The sequence below is a fragment of the Canis aureus genome, chromosome 14 (assembly GCF_053574225.1).
Source record: "Canis aureus isolate CA01 chromosome 14, VMU_Caureus_v.1.0, whole genome shotgun sequence".
Lineage (NCBI taxonomy): Eukaryota > Metazoa > Chordata > Mammalia > Carnivora > Canidae > Canis > Canis aureus.
The window spans coordinates 25,606,720-25,631,997 of NC_135624.1; the positions used below are offsets into that span (position 1 = coordinate 25,606,720).

Genomic DNA, 25,278 nt, shown 5'->3' on the forward strand with positions numbered 1-25,278 from the left:
CCAGAGTCTTTGGAAGGAGCTTATGCACCTGACAGGACCTGAAGCTTAAGCTTTATTGCCATCCCAATAGATCTGCTTCTCAGAACAGCAAAGTAACTCACAAGCTAATCTTTCCCAAAGATGAATTTTTGTGTAAATGGAGCCACCATTCCTTAATTCAGCTGAGTGAGACAGTTCATTTTTTGTATATTTTTTTTATTGGAGCTCAATTTCCCAACATATAGCATAACGCCCAGTGTTCATCCCGTCAAGTGCCCACCTCAGTGCCCGTCACCTAGTCACCCCAACTCCCCACCCACCTCCCTTTCCACTACCCCTTGTTCGATTCCCAGAGTTAGGAGTCTCTAATGTTCTGTCTCCCTCTCTGATATTTCCCACTCAGTTTCTCTCCTTTTCCCCTTTAATACCTTTCACTATTTTTTATATTCCCCATATGAATGAGACCATATAATGTTTGTCCTTCTCCGATTGACTTGCTTCACTCAGCATAATACCCTCCAGTTCCATCCACGTTGAAGCAAATGGTGGGTATTTGTTGTTTCTAATGGCTGAGGAATATTCCATCGTATACATAGACCACAGCTTCTTTATCCACTCGTCTTTCGATGGACACTGAGGCTCCTTCCACAGTTTGGCTATTGTGGACATTGCTGCTATAAACATCGGGGTGCAGGTGTCCCGATGTTTCATTGCATCTGTATCTTTGGGGTGAATCCCCAGCAGTGCAATTGCTGAGTTGTAGGGCAGATCTATTTTTAACTCTTTGAGGAACCTCCACACAGTTTTCCAGAGTGGCTGCACCAGTTCACATTCCCACCAACAGTGCAAGAGGGTTCCCCTTTCGCCACATCCTCTCCAACATTTGTTGTTTCCTGTCTTGTTAATTTTCCCCATTCTCACTGGTGTGAGGTGTGAGGTGGTATCTCATTGTGGTTTTGATTTGTATTTCCCTGATGGCGAGTGATGCGGAGCATTTTCTCATGCGCTTGTTGGCCATGTCTATGTCTTCTTTGGTGAAACTTCTGTTCATGTCTTTTGCCCATTTCATGATTGGATTGTTTGTTTCTTTGCTGTTGAGTTTAATAAATTCTTTATAGATCTTGGACACTAGCCCTTTATCCTATATGTCATTTGTGAATATCTTCTCCCATTCTGTAGGTTGTCTTTTGGTTTTGTTGACTGTTTCTTTTGCTGTGCAGAAGCTTTTTATCTTGATGAAGCCCCAATAGTTCAATTTTGCTTTTGTTTCCCTTGCCTTCATAAGATGTATCTTGCAAGAAGTTGCTGTGGCCAAGTTCAAAAAGGGCATTGCCTGTGTTGTCCTCTAGGATTTTGATGGATCCTTGTCTCACAGATAGTTCACATTTAGTTGCCTGAAAACAGAACAACCTGACTCTGAAAAGTCATTTCTGGACTAATAATTACTTACTGTGCACCTCCTTGCCTAAGCACTGTGCTGAGCTGTAAGGCCAGAGAGAAGAAAATGTGGCCCCCTGCTCTTGAGGGGGTCACTGATAGCAAAGTGGATCTCTGTACCCTGTGGCATGTGCCATAAATGAGAAATAAACAGATTTTAATGGCACACTAACAAAGGCATGCGATCCTTGGATAGAGGGAGTGGTAGGGGGAGGGGGCACAATTTTTTGGGGGGGAGGGAGGTAGGGAAGTGATGCCTGAGCTGAGTTTAAGGGTAAAGACTGTTTGGGTGGAGATGAGGAACAGGAATGCTCTTCTGCCTTCACCCTGGGCTGTGTTAAGTCATCTTCTGTAGTGATTTCCTAAAGCCTAAAGGTGAATGGACCAGCCAGCTGGGTAAAAAAAAAAAAAATCCAGTGAATAGAAGGAAGATGGAGAGTGTGTTCACAGAATCCTCACTGCAGCCATAGGAAGTGATGAAACCCCTAAGCCCTCCCTTTGGAAATATCACCAGTCTCTGTTCACAAAAGCACCCCCTGGTGGAGATGCCTAGTAGGACAAATACACTCAGCCTTTCTAAAAAACTCAGGCTTTAACCTGTACGTACCTCTTTGACCCAGAGAGCTCTGAAACATGCATCTGTGTATTTTACTAATAAATGTTGGAAAAGAGTTATGGTGCTAATATGCTAGTTACTTCATTACATATATTCAGATTAAAAATGTAAAGATATGGACACAAAAAATGAATTGAAATAAGAAAAATTTAGTATTTCCCCTCCCTACCCACTGGGACCATCCTGCATGCCCTTGGAGCACATAGCATTATTTTGGAAACCTCTGAAAACATATGCCAACTTTGCTGGACAGCAGCATGGGGCAAGGGTTAAACATGTAGACCCAGAGGTGCCTGGTTGTCTTGGTCGGTTGAGTGTCCAACTCTTGATTTTGGCTCCAGTTGTGATCTCAGGATCCTGAGATTGAATCCCAAGTCAGACTCTCTGCTCAGCGGGGAACCTGCTTCTCCCTCACCCTCTACTCTGCCTTTCCCCGTTTGTGTTCACTCAGTCTCTCTCTCTCTCTCTGTCAAATAAATAAATAAAATCTTTTTTTAAAAAATGTAGACTCAGGAGTCAGCTGGCCTGAATGTGAATGCTGGCTGCACCACGTCCTTGCTGGGAGACAATGGTAATATCCTTTTTAAAAAACATGAATGGTGGGGATCCCTGGGTGGCTCAGCGGTTTAGTGCCTGCCTTTGGCCCAGGGTGTGATCCTGGGGTCCCGGGATCGAGTCCTACGTCGGGCTCCCAGCATGGAGCCTGTTTCTCCCTCTTCCTGTGTCTCTGCCTCTCTCTCTCTCTCTATCATAAATAAACAAATAAATAATTCTTAAAAAAAAAAACATGAATGGTAACTGCAAACACCTCACAGAGTTCTTGGAAAAGTTTGTTAATATAAAACATTGAAATCAGTACCTGGCACATGGCAAGCATTTTATAATGTTACTTATTATTTTCCTCAGTGCCACTATTAAAAATACTTTTAAATATGGGGTGCCTGGCTGGCTTAGTCCATGTTGCATGCAGACTCTTGATCTTAGAGTTGTGAGATCGAGCCCCACACTGGGCTTGGAACCTACTTAAAAAAAATTATTTGAAATTTTTTTTTAACATTGTCCTTTAAAAATTTTTTTAAAAGCCAGGATAGGAGGAAAAGGAAAGATAAGTCTGGAAGGACTTCCTGAAAATGATGATTCCCGGTTGAATTTGAATTCTGAGTTTGCTGGATGAAATGGAAGGCAACAAGAGTCAGCTCAGCCCTTTCTTAGCTAAACTATATTTTAAAACTTCTTCATGGATGTTAGTCTTTGTTCTTGTGTCTCCTTCCTATCTTTCATCCAAACTCCTCTCCAGAGCCTCTGTGTTGTTTCCAGGGGCTTTTTCACTTACTGCCTAAAGGAATGCACTTAATGGCTGATGTTTGCTCACTCTCCCTATATGTCTTCAGTTTGCCCTATAATCAAAAAGTAAAGCCAGCCCACCCCCCAGCATCCCCAGTAGTCAGGGGTGGACTTGGCACCCTTTTCTGTACTGGAGGGGTAGGCATTTCTTTCTTTTGCTGTGCCCTATTCTTTCTACCTCAGTGTGCTCACAGAACCCAGAAGTATAGTGCCCATATTGAAACCTCAAAGATAAAAGAGTCACACTAAAGCTGATGAGCCAGCTTTACTGGGGAGTTCCCTGAACCACTACACAAGCCCTGGGCTTCTTTTTGTATTAAAAAATATATACCTCCCTACTCACTGTTGAGCTGCTGTTTGCTGGGAGTTTTATTACTTGCTGCCACACACATTCATGCATCTCAATTGGCCATGTCAATAAGGGATGACTAATAGAACTGAATGAAGAAAGGCCGTGGGGGCATTGTGGGCCCCCTGAGGAGGCCTGGACATTTAAACCATTAGAAACCCAAGAACTTGGGGTGCCTGGGTGGCTCAGTCAGTTGGGTGTCTGGCCTTTGGTTTCCACTTAGGTCATGATCTCAGTAGAACGTGGGATCTACCTGCTTCAGGCTCCATGCTCAGTAGGGAGTCTGCTTGAAAATTCTCTCCCTCTGTCCCTCCCCGTACTACCCTTTCTCTCTCGCATTCTCTCTCTAAAATAAATAAATGAATCTTTAAAAAAACAACAACAACAAAAAACAGAAAGAAAGAAAGCCAAGAACTTTACTCAGAGGCTGCAACTATTTTGATGCTGATTATTGCTGCCATCTAGTGGTACCATCTTGGAACTAAAAACGCTCACTTGAGCCCTGAACTGTCATTCCTGCAGATCTTTCTTCTCCCATCATTCATTCATTCATTCATTCACTCACTCACTCACTCACTCACTCATGTGTTCATTCTACAGATATTTTATTAGAATGTAGTATATGTGGCAGGTTCTCATAGATACAATAAGGAAATACAATAATGAAGGGAAATCCAGCTCCTTACCACCTCCTCCACCCCGAAACTTACACACTTGTGGGAAGATAGCAATTAATCAAATTTAAAAATGAAAAAATATAGCTGGAAAGAGCTCTATTAAAAGAACATGGTGCTATGAGAATCACTGGTAGGGATTTTCCTTATTGGGGTGATGGATAGGAGGTTAGAAAAGGCTTTCCTGAGGATGTTCTGACTGGCCTTAGGAAGGGAACTGTCTGAGCAGTGAGACCAGTCATGAAAGTGAACTGTAGCAAAGGGAAGGAGTGTGTTGAGTGCATGGGAATAGGAGAGGACCATGTGTCTAGATCAGTACTTGATACTAGGTATTCTAGTTCTTGAATTGAGGCTATGGTTGTTAATTGTAATGACCACAAAATTACTTTACCTAATAAGTTAAAAGGATACAGGCTAACAGACAACTACAGGACACTCCACAGCAACAGCAGAACACACATTCTTCTCAAGTGCACGTGGTACATTCTCAAGGACAGACCATGTGCTAGGTTATAAAATGAAGCCTCGATAAATCGAAAAGGATTGAAAGTATACATAGTATGTTCTCTGGCCACGATGGAATAAAATTACTAGCGAATTAGTGAGAACTTTTTATAGAAAGAATTTTATTAAAATTTGTTATTTTTGCATTTTACAAATGTAAATATTACAAAGTCTCAAGCTCTGAGTATTATAATATGAATTATTCAAAGCCCATGTGCCATAATGGAACATTGAATTATGGCATAATGAACTTTGTAATGTGACAATGTAGCTCTTTATATAATAAGACAAAGCTTGTGAAAAAATTCTTTACCATCTTGGTTTTCAGTTCGAATACTCTGACATAAAATAAAAGGAGTAAAGTAATAGTATGTTATCGGTGAAATAAACAAAGGTGGGCGATCCACTCAGAAAACTGTGGGACATGATCTAGGGCACTGTCACCGGTGCAGGGAGAAGGGGATTCTCTGGGGAACTATGCAGCACGAAAGTCCATTCAGAATGGCAGTGGTTTTGTTGTGAGCGCTGAGGGCAAGAGAGAAGCATAAGTAAAAGAAAAGTCCCAGAAAAAAAAAAAAAAGAAAAGTCCCAGGTTTGTGACATGAACAACTAGGAGACTGGCAGGAGCATTTCATGAGCTGAAGAGGAGAACACGAGCTGAGTTCAATTTTGGAAGTGTTGAGTGTGAAGCATCTGGGAAACATCAAATGTAGTGGGTGCTGGTAGCAGTGAGGGGAGGTAGACAAGTACACCCATAAGAAGCAGCATTCAGTGAGGCAGGAGGAAAAGCAAAGAGAACATTTTGTGTTCTTCGAAATGCAAAAGAAAGATGGCTTGATCTCTCCTCCATGCTCACAAAGCACTTGAAATGACAACTCTAGTAGCACTTAACTCATGGCCTCAGAAGTATTCTTGAGTCTATCTTCAGCTCAGGATAGAGTTCCGTGAAAGGAAGTTAGCAAACAGTTGTTCAAAAACTGCAGCGGTGATGCTAAAATGAATGAACAAATGAAGAGGTACCAAAGGGAAGGGAACAGCATGCCATGTGCAGCAAGTGGAGTGAAGAATGGAAGGAAGAGAAGATGAAGAAAATAAAAGCAATTATTTCTCTTTATTTCTAGCCTCCAGGATCTCTCAAGCTATGAAGGAAAGCCCTTGTGTATACAGCCAGCCCAACACCGTTCAGAACCCCCTACCTATGTGAAAGCTGACGGCCCTTAAAGAATTGAATGCCACCTCTCATAATACAGGCTGGTGGATGGTCCCTTGGTCTTCAGGGTTTTGGCATTTCATCAAGAAGAGGTGGTTACAAACTCATCCCCAGCTGGAGGCTCTCGGACTAAAATTCATATGGAATTAAATAATTCTAGCCACTTTGGGAGAGGCAGCTTATAATAAAGTTGCCCACCCTCTCCTTGCCTCTCCAGTTAATTTCTCTGACCTATTTCTTTACTAAGTAATCATCTTCTTCTGTGTTGGAACTCATGGGTTGTCTACAAGCTTCTTTATTATTGTCATTGCTGATTGCTTTTGCTTTGCTGTCGTTTCAATGAATTCACATGATGGAAATGGTGGGGAAAATGAAGTCAAGTGCTTGAGGGATGGTGGATCAAGATGGCCATTACAAGTGGGGATCATTTGTAATCTGCAATTTTTAAAGGATCATTTCCAACTCTCAAATATTAAGTTACATTTCAACTCATGTTCCCCAACATTTTGTTTACCTCAGATTAAAAGTAGGGTTTGTTTGGGTCAAAGTCTGTACTACGTTATTTTAATTACTGTTGTAAAGTGTCAGACTGACTTTGGAACAGAAGGAAACCTAGAGATAAAACACTTTGTAAGACATGATTTTTATCACCTGCCACTACAAATAAAATGAAAGGGAGTTTCCATTTATATGAGGCCCAGAAAACAACATTTTTACTGCCTCATGGATTTTCTAAAGATTTTTCTAAGATATAAAGATAACATTTGTTCATCACATATAACTAGTAACTGGAGAAAAATGTACAAAAGAAAATGGAATCACTTATAATTGCATCATATCGGGAATCACTGTGAATGACTGTTCACATTTTTAGAACTTGCCCCAATAAACTTTTTAAAATAAATAATATAATTTAAGGCATAATTGTATATATTTTGCAATTTAACACTTTATAAGGAGTAACTTCCTGTGTCATTAATATTTCTTATAATCATAACAACTGTTTAATATTTCCATCTAAGGGATGTACCATGATTCATTTAACCTTTCAACTGTAGGTTTAAGAAAAACAGCAAGGAGTATTTTAGTTTATTGATCTTTGTGTGAATTTCTGATCATTCTACATTCATGGAATGGATTTACTGCTCAAATGGGTATAAACATGTTCAAGTCTCTTGGTGGTCAAGCATTCTCTTAATTATTATGGTATTTGCCAAGCAATGACTTGTGACCAAGAACTATATAGAAGATGCTGGGGATATAGCAGTAGACGGAAAAAGAACATTCCTTTTCTATGAGAAAATTATTTGCTACAAGGGAAAACTGACATTTAAAAGTAAATAAATAAATAGCAATCTAGTATTAAAGGAGGAATTAACAGTATTTTTTAAAAGATTTATTTATTTAGAGAGAGAGACAGAGGAGAAAAAAAGCATGAGCCGGTAAGGGGCAGGGGGATAGGGACAGGGAGATAAAGAGAATCTCCAACAGACTCCTTGCTGAGTAGGGAGTACAAGGTGGGGCTTGATCCCATGTCTCTGAGATCATGACCCCAGCCCAAGTCAGACACTTAATGGATTAAGCCACACAGGCACCCCAAATTTAACAGTATTAAGTAGACCTAACAGTGGAGAGAAAAGAGGGTGTTGAATGAAAGCTCCACCAGAAGATGACTTTCAGACAAATCCTCAGCCATTCCATCATCTGACGGAAGGGCATTTCAGACAAAGGGAATAACGAGTCCCAAGATAAAAGCATGAGAAAAGACTTGGCCTATTTTAGGAAGTGAAAAGAGACTGGAGTCCCTGTTGTGTGTTTAGCTTGGGGAATAGTTCCATCTCAGGCTGATACTTAGAAACCAGATCATGCATAGTCTGGTGGGCCAGGGCAAGAAGCTTACTCTTTGAACAATGGGTAGGCAGGAACTGTTTTTCAGTAGGGAAAGTTAGGATCATAATGTTTGGAGAATTCTCATCCTGATTGGTAGTTGGAGAATAAAAAAGAAGGTAAGAGCCCTAAAGGAGAAACCAGCGAGAAGGACACTGCAGTAACCTATGTCCCAGAAGGTGGCTAGGGAAATCAAAAGAGGTAGGCTAATTTGGCATATATTTTGGAGTATCAAGGTATATAGAATATATGGAGTATATAGAGTATATAGCACCTGGCAGTTAATTATCAAATAGTAATAGGAAGTTGAGGAAAAGGTGGGAGTGGGGAGGTGATAGGAGATAGTTCTAAACTATCATCTAGTGCTTGAGTAAATGAGTGGATGCTGGATAACATAGTACTATTATGTACATGGGAGCAGTTGCAGAAAAAAATCTATTTTATGCATATTAAATATGAGATGCCTATTAGACACCAAGTTGAGATAATAAAGACAAATGATATTGGAGTTGGGAGTAGAAAATATGGAATAGTGAGAAACATGAACTTGAAAATATCAGTAAAAGTGAAGAATCAAGAGAGGTTATTAAAGATGGCAAGTGGCAGTGTGTTTATATACTGATGGGAATAATCCAGGAGAAAAAGAAAGAGAAATTGAAAATGCACAGCATACAGAGGATTATGGAAAAACTGAAGTCCTAAGAGAACCCTGGGAGACAGCATGGAGCATCCAAGGTATACCAACTAAGGTATATGGAACCGGGAAACTTATTCACCAACTTCCATCAGTCACTGGTTGAGACTGCCACCCAAGAGGTGGCAGTGGGCAGTTATTCCCCAGCATTTCTGGCCTGCCTTGGACATATGCTGAGCCAATTCTGGTGAGCAGAGAAAGCCATCAGGCTGACTACTAAGTGCTTTTGTTAGAAGCTTTGGGTTGGCATATACAGGAATGGTGAGTGCCAAGGGTAAATGGGGCACCAAAAGGATCTTCTACTCTCCCACGTGATATTTTCTTCATGGAATCTGAATTTTAAACATAGAGACAAAACTGATGACAACAACAAAAACTTTGGGTGATACTGAATAGGTGTCAAGAAATTTAAAAAAATTGTTTTACCCATAGCCTTGTGCCTCTCATACAGAGAGACCTGAACTGGGGAATTTAATGAATGTTAACTCTCTAGGTCTCAATATCCTAATGTGTAGAACGATGGGAAAAGTAAGTAAGTAAAAAGAATAGGGCTTCCTTACAACTCTAATTTTCAACTATTTGAGTTTAGGTGTAAGGGAATTCTTCTTTGTTCTCATTAGCTGTATCAAAGCATTTCAGCAGGTATTTAGTATCTACCATCTAACCACTTCAACTTATTACATATCTCTTTTGAGTATCTACTCTTTGCTAGTCACTGTTCAAAGCGCTTTATATATGATATCTTTAATCATGGCAGGCATCTGAGAAAGGTAACCTAAGTCATTTTACTGATGAGGATTCTGATTCTGAGAGGTGATATGATTTACTCAGATCCTTCTAACTTGCAAATACTTGTTTTGTTTTGTTTTGTTTTAATACTGCATGACAGTGAGATGCTGATGACTATCTGCATAAGGAAAGGAAATGAGGAAGCTGTAGTAGGCTCTTCACTCTCAGCAAAGGCTGCGGCCGCTGACAATGACCCGAGAGCAGCATGAGAACATGGGAAGACTTTCTCCGAATTCAGCCCATCATTCCAAGTGCACTTCTTTCTTTGGATGCATGAGCGGAACTGAAGAGAGTGCACGAGGGTTCTGGAGTTTACCGACTAATCAGACGTTTTTAAGCCCACAGAATTCCTTGTTATTATTAATGTCCCCTTAGGCTGCAGCCAGTGGACGGTTGACCACAACAAAGATGGCGACAGCGGCCTCACCACGGTAACGGCGACGCTATTTGCCAACGAGCGCGTCAATGCTTACTTCCGGCCTGCCTATTTAACGTCACTTCCGACCCCGGCTCCGCGGCGTGTGCGCCGTGCTTCCCGCTGCCGCGGTGCCCATGCCGAGCCCCGGGGCTGTGGGATCTGAGTGAGTCTCGCGGAGGGAATCCGAGGGAATGTGGGGCCGGCAACATGGAAGGGGAAGCTGGGAAGCCCGCGGCTGTTGTCGCGGTTGTGACTGAGCCTCGGTTTACCCAGCGATACAGAGAGTATCTCGAGAAACAGCAACTCCTAGATAGACAGCACCGTCTGGAAAAGATGCCGGATGGCACGGTGGCGCTGCCGGTGCTGGGCGAGGCGCTCCCTGAGCGGCACCTGCAGGAGCTGCGGAACCGTGTGGCTCCAGGCAGCACCTGTAGGGTAACGCAGCTCCGGGATCCTGTTCCCTCAAAGAAGGCCCAGGGTGGTTCGCCCGCCCAGAGGCTGCGTCTTGAAGTGAGTCGCTGGGTAGAGGGCCGGGGAGTGACGTGGTCCGCTGACTTGGAGGCTGATTTGCCCCGATCTTGGCAACGACACGGTAACCTCTTGTTGCTGAGCGAGGACTGTTTCCAAGCCAAGCAGTGGGAAAATCTGGAACCAGAACTCTGGAAGACTGTTGCGTCGGCACTTGGCGTCCATCGTGTGGCCAAACGAGGGCGGGTATCACCCGATGGCACTCGAACCCCAGCAGTGACTCTGCTGCTGGGCGACGATGGCTGGGTAGAGCATGTGGATAATGGGATCCGATATAAGTTTGACGTGACCCGGTGCATGTTCTCCTTCGGAAACATCACGGAGAAGCTTCGAGTGGCATCGCTGCCCTGTGCTGGAGAAGTGCTGGTGGATCTGTATGCGGGGATTGGTTATTTTACATTGCCCTTCCTAGTCCATGCTGGGGCTGCCTTCGTCCATGCCTGTGAGTGGAATCCCCATGCGGTAGTTGCTCTGAGAAAGAACCTTGATATCAATGGAGTAGCACATCGGTGCCAGATACACTTTGGGGATAACAGAAAACTGAAGCTCTCAAACATTGCAGACAGGGTGAACCTGGGGCTGATTCCCAGCTCGGAAGAAGGCTGGCCCATTGCCTGCCAACTGCTAAGACGGGATGCGGGGGGCATTTTGCATATCCACCAAAATGTGGAATCTTACCCAGGGAAGACTCTCCAGCCTCCTGGAAGCAGTGAAATGGAAAAGGAGCATTCTTCTTATCCTCAGCAAATTGTCACCAACCAATGGACAAATGGCGCTACCAGGGATTCTAGGAGAAAAATGCCATCAGCAGCCACCAAACCAGAGTGGCAGAGGTGGGCAGAGTCTGCAGAAACTTGTATTGCCACCCTTCTTCAGCAGGTGCACGGGAAACCATGGAAGACCCAAATCCTGCACATCCAACCGGTGAAATCCTATGCTCCCCACGTGGATCACATCGTGTTGGATTTGGAATGCCGCCCCTGTGCTCTACATGGCTAAAGAAGGTGGATCCTGAGACACAAGGATCTGCATGTGAGTGACCCTTAATACGCAAGTTTAGGCAGGGCTCTCCCCTCTCTTTTCTCCTGGCAACCTATTTTAATATTTTGTGGCCCTGAAAGCAGGCTCTAGATCAATCCACGTCCTCTCATTTGTCTTCCATTAACACATTGAGAATGAACTCTCTATCTGGGAGAAACCGTATGGCTGACTCACTGAAGTGAAGCCTGTGCGGTGAATTCTGACCTCGGTCCTTCCTGTCTTACCTTGGGAACATCCTTACTTGCAAAATGAGGGTTTCTTTGAATGGTCTCACGTGGCTGTTTAATAAGCAGTTGTACACAAGCTTTGATTAATTTAGAGTGAAAGACACAGTGTTGTTTCCAAAATCACTCTAGCTACAATATGGGAAACCGGCCGGAGAAGGGCCAAGATGGAAGCAGGGAGACCTGAGAGGAGGCTTCTGTGGTTGTCCAGGGAGGAGATGGTGGCGGCTTGTATTAGGGTGATGGGCGTGGGAGGCAGGGAAGGGGGCAAGGGGAAGTGGATGGAGTTGAGATGCGAAATTGATGGGACTAAGCAACAGAGTCTAAATCAAAGCATTCAAATTGTTCTTTGTTATTAAGACTGACTAAACTAGGAAGGAAGTGGTTAAGAATTACTCTATTAACTTCATGCCCTTTATCATTCCTAAATGAGTGTTGGGGAAGATGTCTTATAGATTAGGTTTGTTGTAGAAAAGAGATTAAGAAGGACTGTTTCAAATTATGGGGAAACTAGATTTCCGGCCTTAAGTTTGTGCAATACGCTACCTATTCTATTTTTAATTTTTAAGAGATTTTATTTGAGAGAGAGCAAGAGTGCATGAGCATGAGTGAGGGTGGGAGGAAGGCAGAGGGAGAGAGAGAAGCAGACTCCCCGCTGAGCACGGAGCCCAACGGGAGGCTCCCTCCCAGGACCCTGAGATCATGACTGAGACGCTTAATTGAGCCACCTATGTGCCCCTAAACTAGCTATTTTTAAAGTTCAAATCTTAGATTTTAACAGGCCTCAGATTCCCTTTTCCTATTTCTTTTCTGGTGGACATCAGGGCCAAAATAAGATGCTCTAGGGAATGTGAGCTAATCTGCAGAGTTTCTCAAGCCTCACCTTATTTTATGGCTGTCTGCCAGCCCCATTGTTTACCACTGGAATGTCTAATTGCAGAGAATCACTGTTTACCTTTGGGATGACTAATTTTGCGAATCACTTCAGAGCTTTGTTTTGGTGCTCTTTGAAACCATCTGGGTTTGTTTGCCTGAAGAAGGAAACATGAAAAGTGTGGCTTTATCAGGATTATGATCGTAGCTGGCATTTGGTTGGCTCGGTCGGGTTGGGCTGGGGCTGCTTGTCCTTTTCTTGTAATAGTGTCAGTAAGGACAGGATAGGTTCTGTTTCTTATTCAATGCATATTAAGAGCCTTCTATGTATATGAACTGCAGGTGCATTAGATATAGCCTCAGTTTCTGACTCACAACCTAGCAGCAGAAATAACACAAAAGCAGAAAGAATTGGAATACGATAAGGACCATATGAGTGAAAGCGTGATATAGAAGTGCAAAGGTGGAGAAGAGAAGTGCTGAGAAGGGGGAGGTCTTCAGAGGTAGTATTTGAACTGCCTCTTAAAAACTGGGTAAGATTTTGGTAAGTAGAGTCAGGGTGGAAAAATGTTAGTGGGAGAAAAAAACAAGTGCGGAAAATTTGCTCAAAGTGTTTGGAGCATCGTCAGTAGATCAAAAGAAGTAGTGAGAGATATGTTGAAGATGGAGGTTGTTGAAGGATTAAAAAGAAGTGTCTAGTACTCAGTAAAGCCTCCAGGAAATGTTAGCTCTCGTTGATCCCACCACAGAAGGGGGCCTGATTGTTCTTTACCCATCCCACAGATTAACCTGTCTTTTTGGCTTAATCATCTCCTTTTTTACATATTGGGTTTCTTCTCATGTATTCCTGCAGCTTTCAAGCCTCAACCCAAAAAAATGCCATGCTGGAGCTTGAACCAATAAGAGGAGAAGGAAGGCAGGGAGGAAACAATGGGGAAGGTGAGTCAGGAAGCCACCTGCCCAGGGGCTGAGGAATTACCTTTCATCCATAAGCTATGGTAAGGCAGCTGAAGTCAGATTCACCTGAATGAATCCGTTCACTCTGCTATATATCCACATATAGCAGGGTGGATGAGGGTTGAGGGTTCAGGGGTGCAAGAAGATTGACATGAATTCTATCTTCATGAATTGAGGTTCCACTCATACACCTCCCGGCTTCTCCTTTGTCTGTGACCTGAGGCAGTCTCTCAAGATTCAGTTTCCTCAGGCCATACATATGGGTTAACAATCCATATGTATCCTGAAGGATACTTGTTAGGTTTAAATGAGTTAATGTACTTGAACTATCATCACAATGATTGGCACATAGTGGATACTTCATTCAGTAGTCCTTGCAGGTGAACTACCACTTCCTAGTTGGGGTGTAAGGAACTGCTGTACATTTGCTTTAGTTAAAGTAGAATGTCTTGATTTTGAAAAGCCACTCATTGATTAGTTGGGATGTACTGTGTCCTCTTTCCGTTAAGCACTGTGATGAGGGCCAGAGACACAGAGGTGAGTAAAGCCCAGTCCTGAGGGGCACCTGGCTGGCTCAGTAGGTAGGGCACACAATTCTTGATCTCGGGGTTCTAAGTTTGAGTCCCATGTTGGGTGTGGAGATGACTTTTAAAAATAAAATCTTAAAAACTAAAAACAAGCTGAGTCTTGTCCACAGTGGGGTCATTCCTGGTGACCTGGACACAGAGGAAACAATGTTAATACAGTGCACTAAATGCGGAGACAAAAGGGTTTTTACAGGCACAGGGGAGGCAGCCATCCAGGTTTGGAGATGTGGTTTGGGAGAAGTGGAGAGTGTGCCTAGGAAGGCGAGAGCAGGGGATGCTTCAACTGAGAGTTAAAGACTGAGCTGGAGTTATGTGTGAATGGAAAGGAATAAGGGGCCTGTAAGCCTTTTTCTCCACCTTCAGTATGTCCATTTACATTACAGTTTTCTCCGAGCACTTGCTGGATTGGCCTGGTCAGGAAGAGGCATCTAATGGAACCAAGGAAAAAAGACTGAAAGGATCAGGAGGCTCCTGGAGTGTTTGTCACCTCAGCCCAGGAATGTGCACAAGTGCTGAAGGCCTCTTTTGTGAGCATCAGTATTAGTTGCTGGTTAATGCACCCACTTGCTGGAGAGGTTGTGATTAAAAGTCAGTAATGATAATTTTATTAAACTCTCTAAACCGTGAGTTACCTTTATTCATTAACTTCATAATATGAATAAAATATGTGCATATATTGATACAGGAGTATAGTGTATACATTTTAAACATAAATACATAGAAATTTAAAATGACGAGAAACAAATAGCATTTTTAATTCACTTTCTCCCACCCTGGGCACACATGTGAGGAGAAACCCAATAGACTTTATTTCTAACAGCCTCAGCGTGCTGCCACTTTACGTTGGGCAAGCCATATCATTTTCTTGGCCTTTGGTAGTTTTCTCTTGTGTATACTGATCATTACTCAGCTGATACTTTGGGGACATGGTTAGCAAGGTGTTTGGGTTCTTTGTAGCTGTCTCTACTCTGGTATTCCACTCTCTGGACTCATTGCTGGCCTCCACCTGGCTTCCCCCTTCTCAAGCCATAGCCCAGAAACTTTCTCTAGGCAGCAATTCAATGGCTCGCCTTGTTTGTGGCTCCCATGGATCACTGTTTTTCATTGCCTGTGTCGAGTGCCCTGAGGGTGGTGGTTCATGTGTTTTGTGTAGCTTTTTTGTTTTTTAAACTATTTAGAAGTTTGTAATAGTAAGTGTATAAATTTACTAGGTTTCACAATCATTGAAGAAGTTCATTCTAATAATAAATATATACAAGAACTTAACCTGACACAGAATTTCAACACATAAACCACAAAGAAATTTCTTACCACTATTGTGCTTAGAATCCCTACCTTTATTATAAACTGAATATAAAAATAATAACAATAAATACATCTTTCTGATTAGCTATGATAATACCTGCAAGGTTACTTGATCAACAACCACACAACTTGAGGGAGGCCAAAAACTGTCAGAATAGCTATTTGTCTCTTTGGCTTTTCATTTTTATTTATTTATTTTTTAAAAAATATTTTATTTATTTATTCATGAAAGACCCAGAGAAAGGCAGAGACATAGGCAGAGGGAGCAACAGGCTCCTTATGGGGAACCTGAAGTAGCACTGGATCCCAGAACCCTGGGATCATGACCTGAGTCAAAGGCAGATGCTCAACCACTAAGTCACCCAGGTGCCTGCTTTGGCTTTTTAAAAATCAAAGGTTGAATCAAAGGCAAATGGAAAATAGTGAATATGAGGTTAAGACTATGTTTTGGTACATACCACATACACCATACCACAGCACATTGCATACACACATACTCACATCATCTTGTCACCTGTATTGAATGGCCCATGCAGTAAAACTGTAGGTACACTATTAGGTAGATAGATGGCAGATGGATAGACTATCCTAGTTTCTCTATTAGTAACTGAATTTTTTTTTAAAATCAAAACTGTATGCATAGTTTCATAACTCAAGTAAAGGTAACGAAAACTATGAATAAAACTGCAGTTCCACAATACCACAGTGAAGTGGCTATATCCTACAGCTCCTTTCCTCATTTTTGTGTCCACTTTAATGATTTCAGCTGGGCCTGTGTGTCAAAGGAGATGCAGGATCTAACCAACATGTACCAACAGGAGCCATGAGAGAATGGAACTAGGCCCTGAGAGTTCTGGATATGAAATAGTTTGCATTCCTGTAGGACTCCACTCCCATTATAATATGGTCCGAGGAGACCTAGACAATCTGAATATCACACAGAACATCACAATAACCTACTATATATATAGCATCATTACTAATTAGGTCAGATAAACAATAAGCTAGTGTCCTGGCATCCAGAGATGGAAAATAATCACTAATACAATCCAGCAACCTGTTACAGTAGTGACATTTTTAGGACTGCTGGTCTGCCTGAATGCTAAGACATCTCCTTCATAGTAAAGATCAAGTTTTTGCCTCTTACCCACTCATTAGTAGTCTTCTACCAAGGAACACACCAACCTCTGTATGGTTCTCTGGGAATTCAGAATTTAGGAATACTCTGGCTCATGCTGGGTGAAATAGAAGGCTGCCATTTTTCAGTGAGATCCGTAACACATTAAGGCTCTATAGCAGGTACAGGCTGCAGTGGAATTAGCTTTGTTCCACAGGCCATTGAATCCAGGAGATTCTGTGGTACAATATATGTGAGCCATGGGAGTTTACGGCAAGCTCCAATGGGAAAAAAAATCACAAGGTAGTCATAGGCAGACATCTGTAGCAAGGTCAGGTGATTATGTAGTAGAGAACCATGTATCATCCAGAAATGGTTCTCAAATACAAATGGGCATTGGTAAAATCTGAGTATCTCCTGGGACATCAGGTAACCCTGTAGCCAGTGTTGCCCATCACAAGCTGAGTTTTGTCAGACCCTTCAAGTCAATCCCTCCTAAGATGGAAGCATCATATCTGGGATGGATGACAAGGCCAGAAGAAAGTAAAAAGTTGCACAGACAGGTGGCCCAACCTCCTATGTCAGATTTATAACTCTTGCATCAGTGCTCTTCCCTCAGGTCACAATTACGGCCACTTGAGAGGCTCTTCTGTCTTGATGAAGGACAAAAATGCACAGCTAAGTTCTTTGATGGGTTCTTTGAGAGACTGCTGCTACCCCCACAGCCCTACTCAGAAGTGAGGGGAGTCCTCCCAAAAGGCAGAATTGGGAGTATTCCTGGTCCTCCACTTTGTATGGAAAGAGAAATGGCCCAGGACGCCTGGGTGGCTCAGTGGTTGAGCATCTGCCTTCAGCTCAGGACATGGTCTTGGAGTCCCGGGATTGAGTCCTGCATCAGGCTCCTTGCATGGAGCCTGCTTCTCCCTCTGTGTCTCTCATGAATAGATAAAATCTTAAAAAAAAAAAAAAAAAAAAAAAAAGATGTGTGTATTAGAAAAAGAGCAATTAAAAGGAAAAAAAAAAAAAAGGAAGGAGAAGTGGCCTGAAGTGAGAGTACCTGCATGGCAAGTGGCAAATAGGCTGATGAGTTGATAGGCACCTGGAGTGGGAAAGATTAGATCAGGGACAAGGAAGCCAGGAGAAGAGGCAGTGGAGAAATCTATGGGATTGGATACATGAGTAAAGATCTTTGTAGTGCAGAACAGTGCCTACCAGAGACATGCACCATGGAAGAGGAACTAAACAAGTAAACAAAAAGACTTGGCCAGTTAATTCCAGCAGTTGTAGTCATGAGCTTCCCCAGTAGCGTAATGGGCTCATGAATAAAGTCATATTGAGGGATGCAGATTAGCAAGATGCCAACAGCAAGCGTGGCCTCTAGCCCCTAGTCACGAAGGAGCCACTCCCTAGTATTCAGCACTGAGCCCTTGATACAACACTATCCTTCAAGGAAACCAAACAGCTAATTGGTAGCAAATGGATTTCACTGGACTTCTGCCATGGAAGGGCAGTGATTCTCCTTGACTAGAATCTTCCCATCTGTATGTATGAGTTTGCCTTTCCTGCCCACGAGATGTTGGCCAGCATTACTACCCAAGGGTTTACAAGCGTTTGATCCATCAGCATGCAACCCACATAATGTTGCCTCTGACCTAGGGATCCACTTTACAGCAAAAGAGGTGTTTCAGTGGGCACAAGACCATGTGATTCACCGATCTTATCACACCCTAGAAAATGCTGGCCTGGTGGAGTGGTGGAAAAACCTTTTGAACCCAAACCAGAGCTTGGAGATAATACCCAGTGAATGAGATGCTATTCACCAGGATGCAGTATACACTGTAAATCAACGTCTAATTACATAGTGCCATATCCCATGTAGATAGAAAATGCACAGCTAGGAATGAAAGGGTAGGAATAGAATTCCTCCTGTGGTGGGCTAAATAATGCCCCCCAAATATGTCCATGTCCTGTTACCCAGAACCTGTACTTACACAGTAAAAAGGACTTTGCAGATATGATTAAGAATCTTAAAATGGAGAGAATATCCTGGATTTTCCAGATTGGCCCAATATAATCTCAGAGGTCCTTATAAGAAGGAGGCAGTACAAGTAGTAGGAGGTGTGATGTGTGTGGCAGGATGGAATAATGTAAGGAAGGGGCCATGAGCCAAGGAATGCAGGCAGCCTCTGTAAACTGGAAGAGGCAGGGAAATGGGTTCCCAGAGGACTTCAGGAGGAACAGAATTGTTGACACTTTCTCGACTTCTGACTTCCATAACTCTGAGAAAAGAAATTCATGTTGTTTTAAGCCACTAAGTTTGCGGTAATTTGTTACAGCAACAGCAGGAAGTTAACATACCCACTTACCGGTTCCCACTGGCCCTCCCTGGGGAGTTTGTGCCTCCCATCTCCACAACTTTGTGAGACTGGGGGGCTGGTTCATCAGGAGTTACAGTACTGGACCCTTTAAACTTTAACCTGCTGAGGTTCCTGTCATGTCAGGCTCCGTGCTAAGAGACCAGCAGGCAAGGAGTAGTCACCATTCTGGCTGGGGACAAGTGAATCTCATCATCAGGAGGAAGTAGGGTTATTGTCACACAGTAAGGACAGGAAGGAGTGTTATTTCACGCTTACTTCACATCCACTAGGACGTCTCTTAATACTCCCCTACCCAATATCAAGAGTAAAATGGCGACTTCTAGAATGATAGAATAAGGACCCCTGAAAACTGGCCTCTCCGTGAAGGCAAAGAGCACTGGCAAAAATGGTCAAAATCAACCTTTTTTTTTTTTTTTTTTAAGTATTCTAGAAACTAAAGGCTTGCAACAATCTGAAAAGCACTTAAGAACTGCTAAATCCTGGGGCACCTGAGTGGCTCAGTGGTTGAGCATCTACCTTTGGCTCACGTGTATCAAGTCCTGCATCAGGCTCCCAATGGAGAGCCTGCTTCTCCCTCTGCCTGTGTCTCTATCTCTCATGAATAAATAAATAAAATCTTAAAAAAAAAAAACAACCTGCTAAATCTTGATTAAAAAGGGAAGCTTCTGGCATTATGACATGCCCTACTCCTGCCCTCCACTCTAATACAAGTTAAATTGTTCTTAACTATAGGGAGAATGCTTCCAGCGTGATTCACCACTAAATGATGGGCAGCCTTTGTTAGACCCATTATATTGCTTCATTTTTATCCTTTTCCACTGCATTGTAGTGTCACTTTTATCATAAATCAGGTGACCATATACGTGGGGCTGTTTCTAGACTTTCTTGTTCCATAGTCAGCTATTCTCTCCAAGCACCAATTATACCATCTTGTCTAAATTACTATAGCTTTACAACAGGTCTTGATATCTGAGACTGTATGTCCTTCAACTTTGTTCTTTAAGATTACTTTAGTTATTCTTGACCTTTTGCATTTTCTTAGAACTTTTAAAATCAGCTTGTCGTTTTTTTTGGGGAAAAGAACCTGTTGATATTTTTTACTGGGATTACATTGAATCTATAGGGTAAAATTGAAATCTTTACAATATTGGGTCTTGAAGCTCTTACTCTACTCAGTTGGGAGCAGCTCTGGAATAAGAAGTGATTATTAGAAGCCCGGACTACAGGATTCCATCTAGGGAGAAGGGTCTTATCCATCTTCTTTGGGCTCCCTGCCTCAGCAGATGTTTCTAACTTAGTATTGCTTATACTCTGCCTGTCAGCAGTATCTTGGCCCTCAGATTATACTTGACCATCTCTTTACATGATTGACATATTTGAACCTATCACCTATTTACATTCTAATATAAATTAAGTACTACAAATGTGACTTTCACATAAAACAACCCAAACTAACAAATAATATCTTAACAGTAGTCCTGAGCCATACATGGAAGCATTGCAAAGTGTTGTATGTAGTATTGTAAGGGTTCCAGTATTTCTCCTAAAATTTGTTCACCATACTAATTACTATTACATACTGTATATTATACTAAGTACTTAAAATATATTGTTTTAATTTGTGTAACCAACATGAAAAATCACTTGCAGAGGACCAGATAGGCTCTGGAATCAGAAAAATACCAATTAGAAACTTGGCTCTGCCACTGTTACTGTTACTTTCAACAGGTTTTTTGAGATTAAACTGGATAATGCATGCTATAGATTTCATATCTTATCTGGCAATATTAACCTTTTTTTTTCTTTTTCCCAGGTGAGGATTCTGATTATTAGAGTTTAAGTACTCTGTCTAGAGACAGAGAACTAGCAAGAAGCAGAAGTGGGCAAGCATACTGCCAAGCACATAGAAAGTGCTCAGTAAATGTCTGTTACATGAATGAATGAACCAAAGTAGTCAGTATATACTTAACATGGATTCCAAATGTCACAGTGTTCTCTGTTGTTTCTTTTGTTAACTGAACAACAGACTCTTCCAATTCATATTGCATTTACAAAACCAGAAAACTCAAGTAGAAGCTGAATTTTGATGGGCATATCTGAAATTTAATGAAGTGAGAAAAACCATCAGGTAATTTCAGGCCAGAAATTATTTTTTTAAGTAATTTCCAAGGTGTGAGAAAAAGTTATGGAACATATTTATTTCTTTTTGAGCTATCAGTTCCAGTCCTTCCTACTAGCATTCTCTTCTTCCATTTGAAGTAAATACATAATTCATTGGTGGGGAAGAGGGTGGGGTGGGTGGTTCTAAGTCCTTGTTTCCTATTGCTTTCTCCCACTAAGGAAGCTGCCTGCACCTGCCTTCTGGTACAGCTATGGAAGATACATGGTACAATAAGCTTCACCAATTGCATATCACTCTTGAAACTTGAAAAATAATGAAAATAATTCTCTAATACCTTTTTTACTTAAGATAGCTCAGAATCATTTGCTGCTGTGTGGAACAAAGACTTGGTAAATGCAAAGATCAATAGAAAATTCAGATAAGTTTTCACACATCTTGCTTCCAAAGGCATTTTAGAACTACTAAAAGGCATTCAGCCATTAAAGCCAAATGAACAGATTGTTATTCTTAAACACAGGTAATTTATGTATATAGAGTGTATCTGTATGAATACACACACACCGTTCACACTGCTCTGTATAGATTCAATATGAATATGTACCTGAGTTGTGCCACACTCATCAATGTAGAAGCCAAGCAAAGATTAAATTCAGTGAATTGGGGATCCCTGGGTGGCGCAGCGGTTTGGCGCCTGCCTTTGGCCCAGGGCGCGATCCTGGAGACCCGGGATCGAATCCCACATCAGGCTCCCGGTGCATGGAGCCTGCTTCTCCCTCTGCCTATGTCTCTGCCTCTCTCTCTCTCTCTGTGTGTGTGTGTGTGACTATCATAAATAAATAAAAATTAAAAAAAAAAAAAATAAATAAATAAATTCAGTGAATTGCAGCTGTTTCTGAAGCTTATTTAATTTTTTTTTTCATTGTGGTGGGTGCTATGGAGCGATTATGCTTTTTAGGAATTTAGCTTCTGTTGAGAAGATGACTAACACAGACATTTCCTGATATAAAATTGAGAAAACCTCTTGCAAAGCTAAGCAACCCATAGCTAGTAAGTTCCTTTTGTAAAAAAACGATTCCTCTGAGTTTTTCCTCATTGTTCCCCTGTTCCAATCATAGCATCTATCGAGTGGTATGGTAATCACCAACTTTTTGGTAGTACAGGATTTTTAGTACAGAAAGGGCATCCCTTCATCTTTACTTGCAGGTGACTATTTCTCCTAACTTAACCGGACCCATAAAATATAAGCAGGCAGGGGCGCCTGGGTGGCTCAGTCGGTTACACATCCGATTCTTGATTTTGGCTCAGGTCATGATCTCAGGGGCATGGGATCAAGCCCCGTATTGGGCCTCCCTGCTGGGCATGTAGCCTGCTTAAGATTCTCTGCCTCTGCCCCTCTCTTTTTCTCTCCCTCTCTAAAAAGAAAACAAAACAAAAACATGTAAACAGGCAACTGGAGAAACTCAGACATGAGAAACTGAACTTAGAAATAAAGGCTTTGAGATGCCAAATGTAAAAGCACCCCTGGAGTAGGTAAAATCTTTTGAAAGCTTATGTTTTAATATTCCTAAGCTTTCTAAAATCCATCTCAGTAATATACATTTAGTTTTAAGGTAGTATTTTGAAGTACTTTGCCAGGGTCTTACTAAACCTTCATTTTATAGATGGGGAAAGTCAGCTCTAGAGTGCTTTACCATGTGAGATAAAGATGACTATTACCACCACTCCTGAAAGTTCTTGGCCCAAATGGTATTTAGTTTGAATTACAAATTCTTACACTAAGGGGGCACCTGAGTGGCTCAGTTGGTTTAAGTGTTTGCCTTTGGCTGGGTTCATGGTCCCAGGGGCCTGGGATCGAGCCCCAAGTCAGGCTCCCTGCTCAGCCGGGGAGTCTGCTTCCTCTCTCTCTGTTCCCCTCCACCCCTTGCTTTCTCAAGTAGATAAAATATTTTTTAAAAAAAATTCTATACTGGGATGCCTGGGTGGCTCAGCGGTTGAGCGTCTGCCTTTGCCTCAGGGCATGATCCCAGAGTCCCAGGATCAAGTCCCACATCCAGCTCCCTGCGTGGAGCCTGCTTCTCCCTCTGACTGTATCTCTGCCTCTCTCTCGGTGTCCTTCATGAATAAATAAATAAAATCTTAAAAAAAACTTCTATACTAATAAAATTTGTGCCATTTAAGAAACCATTAAAACAATAAGGGCCGAAGCATTTTTACAAGATTTTTATTTACTATTTACTACATTTAACTTTTAAAATAAAAATCTGAGGAAAACCCATGAACTATTTTATTCTCCATTTTACATAATCCTAACATAATGGTACTCGCCTAGCCTTCTCTACCACATTCCTGTTTTAGATTAATCCTTGTGGACTCTTCTCTGTAACAGCTTCTTTTTGCTTTAAATTGCCATCAGGGCAGAAAAACAGGTGAGGTGAGAAGCTAATTTACGTCTCTGAGGTTTTCTATATAAATAAACCTTAATAGTCCTCTCATCTTACCGAGTTTGCTTTCCTTTGGGAATTTTGTCAGCACCATGAGTTTATTCCCCAGATGTGTAATTTGGGAAAATTAACCTGGCAGAGGTAAACAGACTAAAGTAGGAAAAACGGTGATCATAATAATCACAATGAGGATATTGCAGTTAGTCAGGCAAGCTACAGTAGGATCTTGGGTTGATAGTGGCAGTGACAATAGAAAGCAGACAGGTACAAAAGACTGAGGAAAGAATGGGTGCAATGTGTAGCAGACTGGCTGTGGGTGAGAAGAGGAAGATGCTTGAAGTTCTAAGCTTCAGATAGCCCTGGGTTCTTTTTTTTTTTTTTTTTAATTTATTCATGAGAGACACACAGAGGCAGAGACACAGGCAGAGGGAGAAGCAGGCTCCATACAGGGAGCCCGACATGGGACTCGATCCCGAGATTCCAGGATCACGCCCGGAGCCGAAGGCAGATGCTTAACCGCTGAGCCACCCAGAGATCCCAGCCCTGGGTTCTACTCTTACTAGCTATGGTCACACTAGCTTACTACTTATATATGTACTTTGTAATTTTGATGACCTATGTAAGCCTCAGCTTCCTTCTCTCTGAAACAGAGAATACCTACCCTCTCTGATGGCAGAGAGTGAAGCATAATGTATGGTGCCTGGCACAAAGTAAGCACCAGATAGATGGCAGTCGTTATTAGTGGGGAATAACAACAAAAGGTTAAAAACATGACACTGAGCAAGAAGTTTGTGAGTCAATCATCCTACCACACGTAACTCCACCCAGAGACAGTTGGGAGTTTTATAATCCTCCCCTCTGGAGGGTTTTTAACTAGTATAGGATGATCACCCATATAGGTCCCTGACATGAAAAGGACAGCAGAGTGCAGTTTGGGCTAGGAGCCTGAATGAGTCAGGATCCTTCTTCTTCCTGTTTTACCTCCTTAAGATGGCCAGGTTAGTAAAGCAGACTCTGACCTAATTTACACTCATTTGCTGCTGAAGGAAAGAAAAGTAAGGATGGCCAAATTATGTTAGTTACATGGGTAGGCAAGAAAGTACAGGGGAGGAAAAAAGACCTCTTCTTTCCTGGTCTTAAGTCCTGTGGCTGGGGACCTGGAAATTAAATTCACAAACAAGAAATTAACAAGAGAAAAACAGTTTATTAACTCCTGAGTGCACATGCCCACGGGAGACAGTGAAGATGACTCAAAGGGGGGGCCTTATATATATACGATTTGGGGCTTATATATTATCTTAACAAAAGAATAATATGGTGTGCGGGGGGCACCTGGGTGGCTCAGTCCTTAAGCATCTGCCTTCCGCTCAGGTCATGGTCCCAGGGTCCTGGGGTGGAGTCCGAGCGTGGGGTGTTCCTGATTCTCCCTCTGCCTCTCACCCCTGCTCCTGTATGTGCTCTCTCAAAAAAGTAAATAATTTGGGGGGCGCCTGTGTGGGTCAGTCTAGACATTAAGCATCTGACTTGATTTCAGCTCAAGTCCTGATCTCCAGGGTCATGAGGTCAAGCCCCTTGCTCAGTGCAGAGTCAGCGTGAATTCTCAACGTCCCCTCTGCCCCTTCCCCTGCTCACTCTCTCCCCACTCCCTTAAATAAATAAATAAGATCTTTAAAAAAATAATAATTGTGTAGAGTAGTGACAAAAGAAAAAGGGGTCTAGGCTTTCAGGGGTCGCAAACTCACGGTAAGTTTAAACATGGGGGAAACTGATGGAAGAGAAGGCTCGTGGGAGACAGTCTAAGAGG

At 42.3% G+C, this 25,278-nt stretch overlaps 1 protein-coding gene across 4 annotated transcripts in view; it reads left to right on the forward strand.

Moving 5' to 3' along the window:
• The window catches only part of TYW2 (tRNA wybutosine-synthesizing protein 2), a 75,823-nt gene that overhangs the window by 38,902 nt on the left and 11,643 nt on the right, over positions 1–25,278 (forward strand). Inside the window, exons 2-4 of one of the 4 annotated variants that reach the window (XR_013351725.1) lie at positions 9,584–11,461; positions 13,421–13,506; positions 14,495–14,549. Coding sequence is in view for 3 of the 4 variants with exons in the window: in XM_077847162.1 (XP_077703288.1) it covers positions 10,109–11,428 (1,320 nt within the window). In the remaining variant the exon portion in view is untranslated. Of the gene's footprint in view, positions 1–9,583; positions 11,462–13,420; positions 13,507–14,494; positions 14,792–25,278 lie in introns of those variants that run through there. The other 3 variants (XM_077847164.1, XM_077847162.1, XM_077847163.1) reach the window with 3 other exon arrangements.